This window comes from Pseudochaenichthys georgianus, chromosome 6 (assembly GCF_902827115.2).
Source record: "Pseudochaenichthys georgianus chromosome 6, fPseGeo1.2, whole genome shotgun sequence".
Taxonomy (NCBI): domain Eukaryota; kingdom Metazoa; phylum Chordata; class Actinopteri; order Perciformes; family Channichthyidae; genus Pseudochaenichthys; species Pseudochaenichthys georgianus.
The window spans coordinates 28,893,775-28,907,770 of record NC_047508.1 but is presented as its reverse complement, the minus strand read 5'-3'; the positions used below and the strand labels follow the sequence as shown (position 1 = coordinate 28,907,770).

The following is a 13,996-nucleotide window of genomic DNA, read 5'->3' as shown; positions in this document are numbered from 1 at the left end:
TCCATTCTTGTTATGGGGTGAATCGATGAATCCTCCCTCGCTCGATTTGGTCTGAATTGTGATTTGATTCGTTTGGTCTGGCTCGTAGATGCCACAAAAAGAAAACAACAACGGACAGTTATATTGCTACCAGAAGGCAGAAGAAGCAGCGATGTTTTTGCCAAATCGTTTTTATGCCAAATGTTCCCTAATAACAGCGCGTGTGTATAATGCATTTCCGCCGCGAGCCGTAGCGCGTTACAAGCAGCATCAGTCAGATAAACTGAGTGCTTTTATTCAACAGAGACGATATGGCGGAGAGGCAAATCCAGCGTTTTTTAAATACAGGTCAAAGTCCCGGATTTGGGTATGTGGGGTCGGTGTGGGGATTGCTATAGCTGTCGGGTTGAAATACAACGCAGACACATCCAGCAGTTCCTGTGATGATACAGTGAAGGAGGCTCAGGGGACTGATCGATACAGCGCTGCCATAAAAGTTAGCAGGGACCTGGTGGAGCGGATCAAGGTAAGCATGGAGGTAGGCAAACACACCAATGGACATTTACTCAAGTACTGTACTAAAGTAACATTTTGAGAGACGTTCAGTTTACTTGAGTAATAAAAAATGTGCTGCTTTGTGTGCCACTACAATTCAATTCAAGGTAAATAGTGTACTTGTACTCCACTACAGTACATGTACTTTGCAGATTTGGATTAATGATGTGAAATATAATCAACACTTAAGTAAGACTGTAGTTACACCTGGAGTAAATTCACAAGCTACTCTGCAGTATACAAAGTCATTACAACTGCACCTTTACCAGCGTTGATAACACTTGCATGCATCAATAATTATAATCAAAACATATATTATTCTGAAATGGGCCAATTAGTACTTTACGTATATTTTGATTCTACTATGTTTGTACTTTTACTTGAGTAACATTTTGAATGCAGGACTTTCACTTGAAACATAATAATAATCCTACTTTTTCTTAAGTACAATACCTTCTCCCACCAATGCTGCTTGCTATCCTCTATTTTGCACTCTCCTCCGATGCGACCTCCTGTGTCACCGACTTCTGTTCAGTGTTTCTGTCTGTCCCCCAGGATGAGGTCGGGGCTCCAGGCCTGGTGGTGGGGGTCTCTGTGGATGGTGCTCATGTCTGGAGTGAAGGTTGGTGTCTGACACTTTAAAGTTAAGTGAAGTAACTTTTAGGTTATAAATTAAACAGGCTGTGGCTCCGGATCGAGCAGCGTTTTAGTCAATCTCACTGGACAAATAGGATACACCTATTTATGGATTTGGTGCTGTTTTTTCTTTATTGGAATATTCTTAGGAAAATTCATCAGTTTCTTTATTGAAAACTCAATTTATTCCCAATAGCTTCCATGTCATGTAAACCAGTGATCCCCAATCACTGAGGAATTGACTAATCACACTGGACAGGTGTAGCACCTTCTATTTTTCATGAATAACATTATTAAAAAATAATTATTTTTTATTTCACTGGATGAGTAGGACACAACTCTTTTTTTGTTTTTAGTCCATTGTCGTGTAAATCTTATTTAATTGCAATAACTACCATTTCATTTGACCCAAACACCACAAGATATTATGGCTTTGATATACAAACACCCTTTTTATTGGATTTTAGTGTATTTCTATTTGATATAAACATTGTTATGACAATTCAGTCATTTCTTTATTAAAACGTGACATTTGATGTCACAATACCCAATGACTGCAAATCAATAGAGCATTGTAGTGCCACACTGGACAAGTAGGACACACCTCTTTTTATTGGATTTTAGTGCTTCCACTTAATTATATATATTTGTATCATCTAAAATAAAAGTTGGACTGAATCCAATAAAGAGAGCTGTGTGTCCTACATATCCAATGTAGTACTACAATGCTGTAGTAAATGAGTCACATGGCATGGAAGCTAGTTACATGTGATATGAATTTGGAGACTCTTGGTCAAGAACATGGAAGCTATTCAAAACCTTTTACAACATAAAAATGCTGCATTTTTATTCAAATGTTTATATAGAAGATCGATCAACGTTATCCCGAACAGGTACAAATATGAGAGACAAATCAATTACTGAAAAACAAAAACCTTTAAGCCTTAGCTCTGTTTGCCTTGGAACTCAATGAATTATCTCCTGTTCTCAACTTAGGTGGCATTCTGTTTTAACTCAAGCCAGAAAAATCATTTCAAATGAAATGTCTCAAAATTAAGTATTAGTGTTTGTTTTTTACATCAAACGGTTTCAAATTGCACCAAATTGAATCTTCAACAACTTTATCTGAAAACACAATGACATTGAATTTAAATTCCTCACGTAATTCAGGGATCGGTTATTCTGATTTGGAGAATCGTGTGCCATGTGGCCCAGGAACAGTGATGCGAATCGCCAGCATCAGTAAACCCCTCACCTCTGCAGCTGCTGCACGGCTCTGTGAGGAGGGGAAACTGGAGCTTGATGTCCCTGTCCAGAAATATGTCCCAGAATTCCCCCAGAAACAATTTGATGGAGAGGATGTAAGTTAAGTGAAAAATATGTCAGATTTTGTTGTTATCCTCAATAATATTGTGCTATTCAGCTCACATGCACATCATTTATTTTAGGTCACAATAACCCCTCGAATGATTCTGTCCCACCTGAGTGGTATCCGGCATTATGAGAAGGATGCTAAGAAAGTGAGGGAGGACAGGGAGAAAGCAAAGCGTCTGTTGAAGGCAGAAAAGAAAGAGGATCAGAAGAGCACATCAGGAAACAATGATAAACCTGCAACTGCACAAGAAAACAAAAGCAAAGAAGCCACTAAGGCTCAGAAGAAAAAAGAGTTTGAACACGAGGAATACTACTTAAAGGACAACTTTGAAGACGTCACTCACGCCTTGGACCTCTTCAAGGATGACCCACTCATTTTCAAACCCGGTAAAGCACATACTGTATTTCTTTTTTAAACAACTTAAATATGATTTAAGGTTTTACCATATGTCTGTACATAGGAAAGATTAACTAGTTAATTTGTTTGTTATGTACAGGCACCACTTTCCTGTACTCCACCCATGGCTTCACCCTGCTTAGTGCTGCTATGGAGCGCGCTGCTGGAAAGCACTTCCTTGACGTTATGATGAACATGTTCCGTGAGCTGGGAATGCTCAACACTGTTCCCGATGAGAATGACCCTATTATTTACCACCGCTCCAGGTAATCTTTAACAGCATCACTGTCAAGTATTGTCCAAAATATTGTGAAGAGTCCCATTTGAGTTTAGGGGTGATGTATCAGAGTGCCACTTTGTAGAGATTTTTATTATTGAAGGTTGTCCAACATGATAAAAATGGAACAGTAAGTCCATGTAAATCTTCGATGCTGCTCCACAGATATTATCATCTCAACAAGAGAGGACGTGTTGTGAACTGCCCGTACGTAGACAACTCCTACAAGTGGGCAGGAGGTGGTTTCCTGTCCACCGTGGGGGACCTGCTGCTGTTCGGTAACGCTCTGCTCTTCAGCTACCAGGCGGCCCACCTGAAAGACACTGAGGGCTTGCTCCCTGGCTTCCTCAAACCTAATACTGCTATAGATCTGTGGGCACCAGCTGACAGGACAGAGGCCAGCTGGGACAAAGATGGATTGTATGCTCAAGGCTGGCTGGTAGTGGAGAAACTACAGAACTACAGCCAGTGCAGGAAGCGCAGACACTACGTTTCACACACAGGAGGCGCTGTGGGGGCTAGCAGTGTCCTCCTGGTGCTACCCAGTGAGGAGAAAGATGAGCACCGAGGACAGACCACTCCTCTCCCAAAGGGGGTGGTGGTCACCATCATCGCTAACATGCAGTCTGTGGGACTCAACGGCACAGCACTGAAAATTGCGCATGAGTTTGACAAAGCCAAAAGACTCTAAGAGTAAGTTGTTTACAGACATGTTTATATTTCACCGAAAAGTATTCAAAACCATACATGACATTTTAATAACTCTATAAAAAACAGTTCACAGGATGTTATAGAAATTAAATAAATATTAAACTTACAAATATGTCAAGTTGCCACTAGGTGGAAGCAGTTTCCTATGTGCCATAGCAAAAATACCTCGCTGGCTCGTGGTATCAATGTGTTGGCCTAATACAAGGGTTTATGTATATCTATCTTTTAAAAACTAACACACAACTATGTAAATATATATTTTTCTGCATTTGAAGCGAAAATAACAACCTTTCACAATGGAAAGAGACCGTTGGCCATTTAAAGTACCATGGTCCACCGCAAAAATCTCCATGTTACACGTAGTGATTTCTTGGGTCCATCCTGAACAGATATTTCCCCATAACAACTTCAAATGCTTTGGGAAAAACCCTGTTGTGTGTTGACCTAAAACTCTTATCAAAAGGGACTTTACTCTTTGCGAAGTGTTACAATTGACTTCAATCACAAGTACAATCCCGACTTTGTCTTTGAAGAAAATGGACAGTTTCCGGTTTTAATGCCTGTATAAGTGTGCTGCAAAACTAGTTTATAAATGATGTTGAGAATTTTACATACATTTTGTTGTTTTCTTTCACATTTTGTTGTTAGCAGCTGTAGATAAAACTGGAGGTCCATCAATATTGAAAGACTAACAAACTATTGGCAAAGCAGTCCAACAAGTGTTATTTATCTCCTAACCTCACTGAATTAAGGCAGGTTTGATGCTCCATTGTCATTATAATGCTCCTGGGATCTCCAGTGCCCTTGTTTATAGGTTTAAGAGGACTGATGAATGGCTTGGGATACACTAATTACACAGACATCCAAATAATGTGTCACTAAGTGTGTTGTGTGTGTGTTTGTGTTTCCTGCACAAACACACACAAAAAAAAAGGTCCTATTTGGGATTTAAAACTGCAGAGTAAACCCTTTTTTAAAGTGAGGTCATCCTGACCAGTACTGGCTGCTTCAGGGGCAATTATGGTTTAGGGTTAAGATCACATTTAGGATTAGGTTAAGAATAGCCTTGAGGCTAGGAATGAAGTACTGATTGTGTGTGTGTGTGTGTGTGTGTGTGTGTGTGTGTGTGTGTGTGTGTGTGTGTGTGTGTTGTGTGTGTGTGTGTGTGTGTGTGTGTGTGTGTGTGTGTGTGTGTGTGTGTGTGTGTGTGTGTGTGTGTGTGTGTGTGTGTGTGTGTGTGTGTGTGTGTGTGTGTGTGTGTGTGTGTGTGTGTGTGTGTGTGTGTGTGTGTGTGTGTGTGTGTGTGTGTGTGTGTGTGTGTGTGTGTGTGTGTGGAAATCGCACAGTCAAATCAGTAGGGGTCATTGCATATATTTACACAATTGCAATATATTTACTAACTGCATACTGAGCATATTCATTACTTGATACAAGGGGTCATTTCATAAATCCATATTTCAAGCTCATATTTTACATTGTCCAACTATGCGTTGTAAATACATTTCAGGCAAAGTACATAGATTGAAATGTGATTCAACACGAGTAACACCAGTGGCAACTTTCATAGCGGTGCTGAAGAAATCTAATGTGCAAGATGTGATTCAATTCCCACCTGCTCACACTTGTTTCACACCCTGTTTGTGTATGTGTGTGTGTCTGTGTGTTGAAGAATTACAGTCTGTAGCAAACAGCATGGACTCCACATATCTCAGGTGACCATTGATCAGCTCTTCACCTTGACTTTAGTTAAGGTCAGAGAAGCAGTTTTTCCTTTGTTCTTTTGGTCTTATAGTGACACCCAAAACAGTATCATCTCTGAGAAGTCCTTCATTATCCCACCCAACACACATTTGCTCAGAAGAAAGTCAAACTCTGGGCTGTACTTTCCAATATTCTGTCTTGGGCTTGTTCTGTTGGCTCTGTTGCTTGGCTTTCAACATCCTATGTGAGGACATAATGGATGGTTATAATCTTTATAAGAAAACATTCTGGCTTAAGTACAATAATAGCAAATACTGTATAACAAAAAAAACTCTTCCACGTCTCAGTGATATTTTTAGACGCCGTGAGAAGGTTTTGCAATCATACATCCATACTGTACTTACTTGCGTGTGTAGTAGATCACAACAGCTATCACCACTAAGATGAGGAGGACAACGATGACCACGGCTGCGATTAACCCCGCTTCCCCTGCTTTGCCGGAACTGCTGAAGAGCTGGAACTGCTCACATCGGCTGCCTTTATAAGTTTCATTGCAACTGATTTAGGAAAAAAACATAGGGAGACTGTCAGCACATAGGAAAAGTATCGACAATAATACCATTTTCTAACAACAGATTTTCCAACATGATTCCTGAAGACTCATTCTTACATCCAAGGTAAGATTCATTCAACTTACACACAGGAGAGAGTATTCATGGCATCGCGTATTTTATAGCACGTCCCTCCATTCATGCAATAGGTGGCGTCCTGCCCATCACAAGGGGTTCCATGATCTACACAGACATAATTACATCATTTCAGGTCAAATAGCTTTAATAGATCTCAATAGTCACTCTTTTAGAAGATGTGTTGTTTCTTCTGATCAGTTTTTTGTTATTTTATTACCTGCCATCATTTAGAATGCTTTGTATCACTGTTTCCTGAGAACACAAAAAACATATGTCTCAGAAAATAAAGTAACCACTTAGAAAAGCATGAAATACATATATAAATATACTAACTGAACTCTTTCTCTGTCAGGCCTTTCCTTATTTGTTTTTCTTTTATCTGCTGGTTCCATAGCCTTACACTGAAAGACAGGAACAGCCTGAACAGCATTGTTAAAACCTGCTCCAAGATCATCGGTGTGAAACAGAGAGACTTAAATTCCTTCTGTAACCAACAGATTCTGCGGAAAGCAGAGAGCATTCTGAACTCTCCAGGTCGTGTACTCTCACGTGAATTTCGTCTGTTGCCATCAGGGCGAAGATATGCTCTACCTGCTCAAAGGACTAATCGCTTTTCTAAATCCTTCATCCCTTCTGCACTCAAACTTTTAAATTCTTGAAAAGGCTTTTAACTTGATTATTTATTTATTTATTATTGTGATGCTTTGAACTATTTATAGTGTATTATTATAGTTATCCACATCTGTGCTCCCGGGTGTATCTGTGTGTTTTCTTCTTGTATGGTCCTGCCTGTGTACATGACATAAGCTGCTGCTCATAACCAATTGCCCCTTGCGGGATTAATAAAGTTGTTGATTGATTGATAACAGTTTCTTGAAGCTAAATTACATCACTAACTTATTGCGTTATGAGTGGAATATATCATCACCCTGACTGAAAATTAATCAAGAAATCTGTTCTTACCAGCTCCTTAAAGTCCTGCTTTTGGTAGTTAGTGCAGGTTCCTGAGGTGACGCTTCACAATAGCTCCTAACTGCTTTTTGTTGGACTTCTGAAGACGATGTTATGTGGGTGTGATCCTCCCTTGGCTTAAAAATGTTGTGATTGCAGTTTGTCCACATTGTAAATGGAAAGCTAACCGTCAGTGAGTGTAGGTAATTAGTCTGTGTGTGTCATAAATGGTGTCATTTCATGGCATGTGAGCAATACAGACTCACCAGAGGCCTAAAGAAGCCTTACAGGAGTCGGTTGGACATCTTTGTTTCAGGTTAAAACTGAGTACATTTCGTGTTTGTTCTCTGAGGGTTAGTTGCATCAGATCAGGCAGAGGATTGCTCATGAAATCACTTGTGAATATGAGCTCAGCGTGTTTGGGTTTCAGAAACAGCTGAATGACTGGTATGTAAAGAAGGCATGAATGGAATCGTGGGAACTTTTTTGAAGTCTAAAAACAACCTTCAGACAGATAATTACAGTTGGGCGCTCAGAACCGTTAGTTGACTCATTAGCTAATCATTTTGAATTGCTCACTACATTCCCGTGACCAGAAGTAAAAATAGCAACACCTAAGTATTAAGTTAAACTATTAAAAGTAAATGTCCTCCATTAGAAATAGTAATTGTATTGTGACAACAAGGTATTGGAAACAATATATACTTCAATAAAAAAAACTAAACGTTTTATGATGCAACGCATGCTTATCTCATTGTTATATTATTGGGTCATTATTGTTGATGTATTTATATGCGAGAAGTAAACCAATGTTTTCGTTTGTCAATATGCAGCCTATTTTAGTTATATAAATATCACATAATACCTTTGGTAGTTAATCTCTTTAACAATGGATACTATTGAATGAACTGTTCCATCTAAAATCTTGATTAAAAACTAACAAATAACCACAGCTTTTAAATAAATGTAGTGTTTTATTATTACAGAGTACCATATAATGCAAATACTTATATAAAGTTTCAGTATTCAAAAACGTATACATTTCTTGAGTAAATGGCCATTTCTTTTTCTTGGTAACACATAGTGTTGTTTTGAGATATTGTGCAATCAGGGTATTGGCTTTTTTTGCATAATATGCATAATTGCGAAGATGCTAAAAACAATAAGCGATATTTCTCTTTAGCGTGTGGATTTTTTGTTATAAGAAGGCTAAGGACCTCATTGACATGCATAGTTACATTTAATGTAAACAATAATGTTGGTTATAGCTTAAAATCCGTTTTATAAGGTTTGTGTTATTCAAACTAATGACTAATGAAAGTTTAAAAAAATCAAATAACTACGCTTTAGTTATAAGAACTAAATAACAATAACTTATGGGTTGGTATTGGTAAATATGATGTTGTGTGTTTGTCACAAGCATAACACTTTCTCCATCTTAACTCCAAAGTCCAACACAAAGACTACCTTGATGGACACTTATACCCTCCTGAAACATCTGTGGGAAATCTGGACCAAAATTCATGTGTTTACTTATTAACATTGCCAAGACTACACTATTGTACACATTCTTTACCACACATGAATAAACAAAAGTAATAAGTGTGTATAAACTGCAGGACGTGATGTTTATTTGATAGTGAGAATCTCATAGCATCAATGGATGAATTATTTACTTTCATCACTGCATTGTAACCAAACAGAGAAGATAACATCCCAACCCACAAGGGTTTTTTTATATCCTGGCAGCCCAAAATATTCTGCATTTTAATGCAACGGATTCTGAATCATCTGTAAATGAATGCCAGTATGCAACAACCATCTATAAGGGTTATCTATGCTAGCATAGTTTAATATCACTGACAACACAGATAGGTTGGCCAACTTGCCATCGTTTCTCCTCTTCCCCATCTTCGGTGTTTCCGGGCCCTATGCCATGCGCTACATTTTTAGGATGCATTTATATAATGTGTGTGTGTGTGTGTGTGTGGTGTGTGTGTGTGTGTGTGTGTGTGTGTGTGTGTGTGTGTGTGTGTGTGTGTGTGTTGTGGTGTGTGTGGTGTGTGTGTGTGGTGTGTGTGTGTGTGTGTGTGTGTGTGTGTGTGTGTGTGTGTGTGTGTGTGTGTGTGTGTGTGTGTGTGTGTGGTGTGTGTGTGTGTGTGTGTGTGTGTGGTGCTCAGGTGTTTGATGGAGCTGTCATCGTCCTCTCTCTGGCCCCCATGGTGGCCTCCACAGTGGCCAACGGCCCCAGCAGCCCCTGGGATGCTATTGGTCTGATCATCACACTGCGCATCTGGAGGGTGAAAGAGGATCATTGGATGGGTGAGGCTGGGGGTGTGTGTGTGTTGTGTGTGTGTGTGTGTGTGTGTGTGGTGTGTGTGTGTGTGTGTGGTGTGTGTGTGTGTGTGTGTGTTGTGGTGTGTGGTGTGTGTGTGTGGTGTGTGTGTGTGTGTGGTTGTGTGTGTGTGTGTTGTGTGGTGTGTGTGTGTGTGTGTGTGGTGTGTGTGTGTGTGTTGTGTGTGTGTGTGTGTGTGTGTGTGGTGTGTGTGTGTGTGTGTCAAATATCGCCCTGTTTCCTCCGCGGTCCACGGCGGTGTTTGACACGTGTAGCCGCTGGAATCCCGTGTTCAGCCCCTGGACAGCTCCTGATCGAGAACCTCTTCTTCTTATTATCGGGCACTTGGAGTTCCTGGTGTGAGTGTGGGGGGAAGCCCTGCCAGAACATCATGCCTCCCTCCCGAGAAGGGGTTACCTTGCTGATCCAGTGGCAGCCTCGGCGTCTCCTCTGAAGGATGCAGCTTTCAGTCCGGAGGAGGTGTTTTCGTGCTGCGCTGTCTTTCTGAGAGGCGATACGGGTGGCTGCTCGGCCAACGCAGATTTGAGGGGAATCGCAGCCTACACACAACAAGATCCGAGCATCCTTCACACTGATCATCATCATAACCATCGTCGGCGAGAAGGGAGATATTACCATCATCACCGCGAGGGCAAAGGAGTCACGACCACTTACACAATGTAGAAAACATAAGAGGTTAGTGCGGTCTTGTGTTTTCGAGTCAGTGTGGATTTAAAGTGCGCTGTGTAGTTGATGCATTTTGTGTTGGTTTGAACGAAAAGAAGACTGTGTGGCCTCCGTGGGAAAATGTTAACATCTCTATAACTGTTTATGTAGCTACGACGTGGTGGGGAATTATTGCAAGTGCTTCTTGATTAGGTGAATTGCAGAAAGCATGGACACAGATGGCCCACAGTGCGTGTGTTATTATATGAATAGTAAAATAGCTGCCTTGTGGACAGGCACCTCCACTGAGGAGCACTTGACTGTAGCCTGTACTTATATTAATAAGAGGCAGCTCAAGATGTTGATTGTTATTCAATCTCCCTGATTATCCAGGTCCAGAAATATTCTGCATTAAATCACAGACAGCAACAAATGCTCAATCCTTCATCCACAGTGATTCCTTGCAGAAGTGAAGCATCTTGTGTTCTGCCTGTGTGACTTTCCAAATCAATATCATTTTTTGTTTTATTGTAAATACCACATGTATAGGGGGTGCTGCAGTGAAACAGTATCACTCTCAGTCCGTGGATGACCTGGGTTAATTTATCCTGAGTAGCATTTAATCTGATGTGCTTCAGTACATTACTCTGCTGTGGTCTGCTGCAGCTGCTGACTCCGTACCTCTCCACTGCTGGAGATGTTTGCTCTGTCTCTATCCCAATCCCATGAAATATTGTGAAAATTCAAACAACAATGCAAACATATAATCATTGCAGTTATTTACATCTCCTGGGAGGATCATTTAAGTGTTACTTTGCAATACTCATAACTCTTTTTTTATAGTGGACGTTCCTGTTAAAGCAGTGCTAGGATTGTGTCCTCCCTGTGTGCCCATTCCATGTCTGTCCCTGCAAAGCAGCTGGAGAGAGTTTTCAGTGAGCGGACCTGGACATCAATGGCTCTCTATCGGTTGGCACAAAGAGCATAGCATCCTGCTTTACTTGCTATGCAAGAGGTGTGAGGTTCTCAGCCCCTGATCCACAGAGCGGAGCGTTATACTGAAGGAGATTTCAAATCTATTACAGTTTAGTGCTGCCCAGGAAAATAGTTGAACAGAGCATATCTAAAGCTGAAGTCAGGACAGGGCGCCTTCAGGAAGGCACAAGCACTAATACTTCATTGATCATTTTAAACTGCATTTGTGTTATTATACTAAACTCTACAAAGATTTGAGATTATTTAATTATCTTGGAAACGGCAGTTGGCAAAAAGCTGTTCCCATTATAGATGTTGCTCTCCCTCAGCAGATGGACGTTGCCCATTATTTGCTTCATGATTTCAGTTTTCTGCAGTAATTAAACTGTTCTTTCATATTTGCTATAGGTTTGGAAGGAGCCAGGTCTCTGGAGTGGTGAAATCACATTTCACACTTTGGGTCATTTAGTGTGGACGGCCATCTTCAACATGAGCAACCCCCAGTAAGTATAACACCAGCCAGAACCTTGTTTGTTACATATCTGATAGAGTTCTGAAATATATGTTAAAGCACAAGCAGTCTCAGTGTGGTAAGGTATTATCAGAATGGGACCTCCTGTGAATGACTTTGAACAGGGATCAGCTGGAAAGCGGAGCCTGGCCTCGTCCTGCTCCTCAGATTGAGCGAGAGCGGCCTGCCATCTCCAGTCTCCACTGGCATCTCATAGCATTCAGCAGGGATGTTCACTTGTCATCTTCTCTTATTAATAATTACTCTGTGTGGTCCTCCAGACAGCCCCCTGCATTCTGATGACAGCCAGGGTTGGGGCTAAGAGCATGGGGAAGAAGGAGCAGGGGAATGGAGTGTAGTGGTGGGAGGAGGTGGAGTGGAGTGGGGTGGAGGGGTGAAAGCAAAATGGGTTCAGTCAGCTGCATCTTCTGGTTAAAGGCACAGGATGCTGCTTCCAACCAGCACATAGCTCTGTCCCGGCCTCAGACCAGCACATTAGTGCAGATGTTGTGTTTGTTGGTGTAAAACATCTGTAACCAGAAATAGAGTGGTTAGTACAAAGGCATGACCAATGCTACTGAATGCTAGTGACTCTCTGTGAAGTGACAGATGGGACACTCTCGTGCAGAGAGAGATCTTTTAGGAGTTATTTTCACGCCTGCTCTCTTGACTTGATGCTGCTGTAAATCCGCCTTCTTTCTCTCCTGCATACTGTCTCTCCCTTTCTCTCTTCTTCTTTTTCTCTCTCTCTCTCTCTCTCCCTCTCTCTCCTTAGCCATGTAGCATATTTGCTGTGGAAACAGTGGGAGGTAGGATAGGGAAAATATTAGATGATCAAACACAACAAATTCAAAAGGATTAATTTAGCAACAATTTAGGGGGAAAACACCGTTACATCTTCTGAACCATCATCATTTACATTAAAAACAGTATGGTAAATGCACAGATTGATAGCCTTGCAAGCATACTTTTTAGAACAAATGATTCAGAAACACTGATGAGGCAGTGCTCTTGGCCTGAGAGCTGTTCTTTATTTCTCGTCCAGCGCATAAAGCCAACATCACACACCCAGTGGCTTTGAAACGGGTCAGCTAACATTTACTGCAACTAACCTCCGAGTCCTGATCCGATGCCCCGCTGCTCTCTAATGTCTCTATGATGAGTCCTCTCTGCAATCACTAGAATAAAGACTGCTGATTAGCTCGTCACTGCTGAGCAGCTATTTCTATTTCTAATTGTGTCATTCAGATGTTTTTATCTTCTGTGTTAACATTAGGAATTGCAGTTATGACACATTTACTGAAGAAATATAGGAATCCATTTTTATGATAAAATCTTGTTAATGTTGCTTGGTTTCTAGTATAATAAGAAGCATTGGATGCTATACACTACATTTCCAGTATACTATAAATAGGTTCATAGTAATGTAATAGTGTGTCATGGTGTAGATTTTTAGAATTATTCAGCGGAAAGTTTCTAAAATCATTAAATCGTTAAGTATAATTTAGTGATTTGCTTTTCTAGAATTGAAAAAAAAGGGATTAGGCACTACCCATACTTTTTGTCTGTGTAGCCAACACCTGATATATTGTACTAGTCTTATTCCTCTGTGCAGTGGACTTCCTTTGTTGTCCAAAGGCTATTAAAACACATCACACACTGTTGCTCAGGATGACTTGTTCCTTGCTGCCTGTTAATAGAGGTGATATGGACATAAAAGACTCCAAAGAACAATACAAAACATTCACTCTGTCGATGCAGTTGAATTGTGAACTGCTGTAATTTCCCCTTAGGCCTTCCAAATCCTCCGAAAGATGCTGCTTTGAAATCTGGAAGAGGTCCACATAAGTGATTTGGCACATTGGTCCTGCTTCCTTGATAATACCAGGGCAGTGACTGCTGTGCAGCGAAGAGTAGCCAAGTGTCCGTATACAGACGTATTGGGTAAGACAGAGGGGTGGGTTGTAGACAGTTGGCCAGAAATACTTGTGGCAGTGAGCACTCAGAATGACAATGATACTAATGCCCTCTGCAAACCACAAGTTCATGCTGAGGCAGCACTTTAACATCCACTGATGTGACAAGAGGAGAAAATATATCCTCAGAATAGGTGATTTCAGATATAATGTGACAGGCATCAGTTTTACCCCTTATCACCTTGATCAAATATATATTTGTTATACTCTGCTTGGTTGTTGTCATGTTTTAAATGCAGTGAATAATAATGACCATACGCTGT

General features: G+C 40.7%; 3 protein-coding genes across 5 annotated transcripts in view; 2 read left to right on the top strand and 1 right to left on the bottom strand.

Moving 5' to 3' along the window:
• The first annotated feature begins 82 nt into the window (after positions 1 to 82).
• Positions 83 to 5,003, top strand: lactb (lactamase, beta). Of its 2 annotated transcripts, none has more exons than XM_034084220.2 (6): positions 83 to 517; positions 1,090 to 1,156; positions 2,341 to 2,531; positions 2,619 to 2,931; positions 3,042 to 3,207; positions 3,384 to 5,003. In XM_034084220.2, exons 1-6 carry the CDS (start codon positions 89 to 91, stop codon positions 3,907 to 3,909), a joined length of 1,692 nt encoding a protein of 563 aa, XP_033940111.1. In that variant the 5' UTR covers positions 83 to 88; the 3' UTR covers positions 3,910 to 5,003. The 2 variants fall into 2 exon arrangements, with proteins under 2 accessions (XP_033940111.1, XP_033940112.1); XM_034084221.2 differs by having other exon boundaries at positions 83 to 505; positions 3,384 to 5,002.
• Positions 5,004 to 5,286: 283 nt separating this feature from the next.
• On the bottom strand, positions 5,287 to 10,088 carry LOC117448024 (pro-neuregulin-4, membrane-bound isoform). Of its 2 annotated transcripts, none has more exons than XM_034085085.2 (5): positions 10,023 to 10,088; positions 6,537 to 6,571; positions 6,328 to 6,424; positions 6,035 to 6,187; positions 5,287 to 5,870 (listed from the first exon to the last, which is right to left on the bottom strand). In XM_034085085.2, the coding sequence occupies exons 2-5, from the start codon at positions 6,544 to 6,546 to the stop codon at positions 5,795 to 5,797; spliced, it is 336 nt and encodes a 111-aa protein (XP_033940976.1). In that variant the 5' UTR covers positions 6,547 to 6,571; positions 10,023 to 10,088; the 3' UTR covers positions 5,287 to 5,794. The 2 variants fall into 2 exon arrangements, with proteins under 2 accessions (XP_033940976.1, XP_033940975.1); XM_034085084.2 differs by lacking the exon at positions 10,023 to 10,088 and adding an exon at positions 7,283 to 7,339.
• tmem266 (transmembrane protein 266) overlaps positions 9,843 to 13,996 on the top strand; it is a 32,043-nt gene continuing 27,889 nt past the window's right edge. The window contains exons 1-2 of the mRNA XM_034085081.2: positions 9,843 to 10,301; positions 11,655 to 11,749. Coding sequence (XP_033940972.1) covers positions 11,736 to 11,749 — 14 coding nt within the window. The 5' untranslated portion in view covers positions 9,843 to 10,301; positions 11,655 to 11,735. The remainder of the gene's footprint in view (positions 10,302 to 11,654; positions 11,750 to 13,996) is intronic.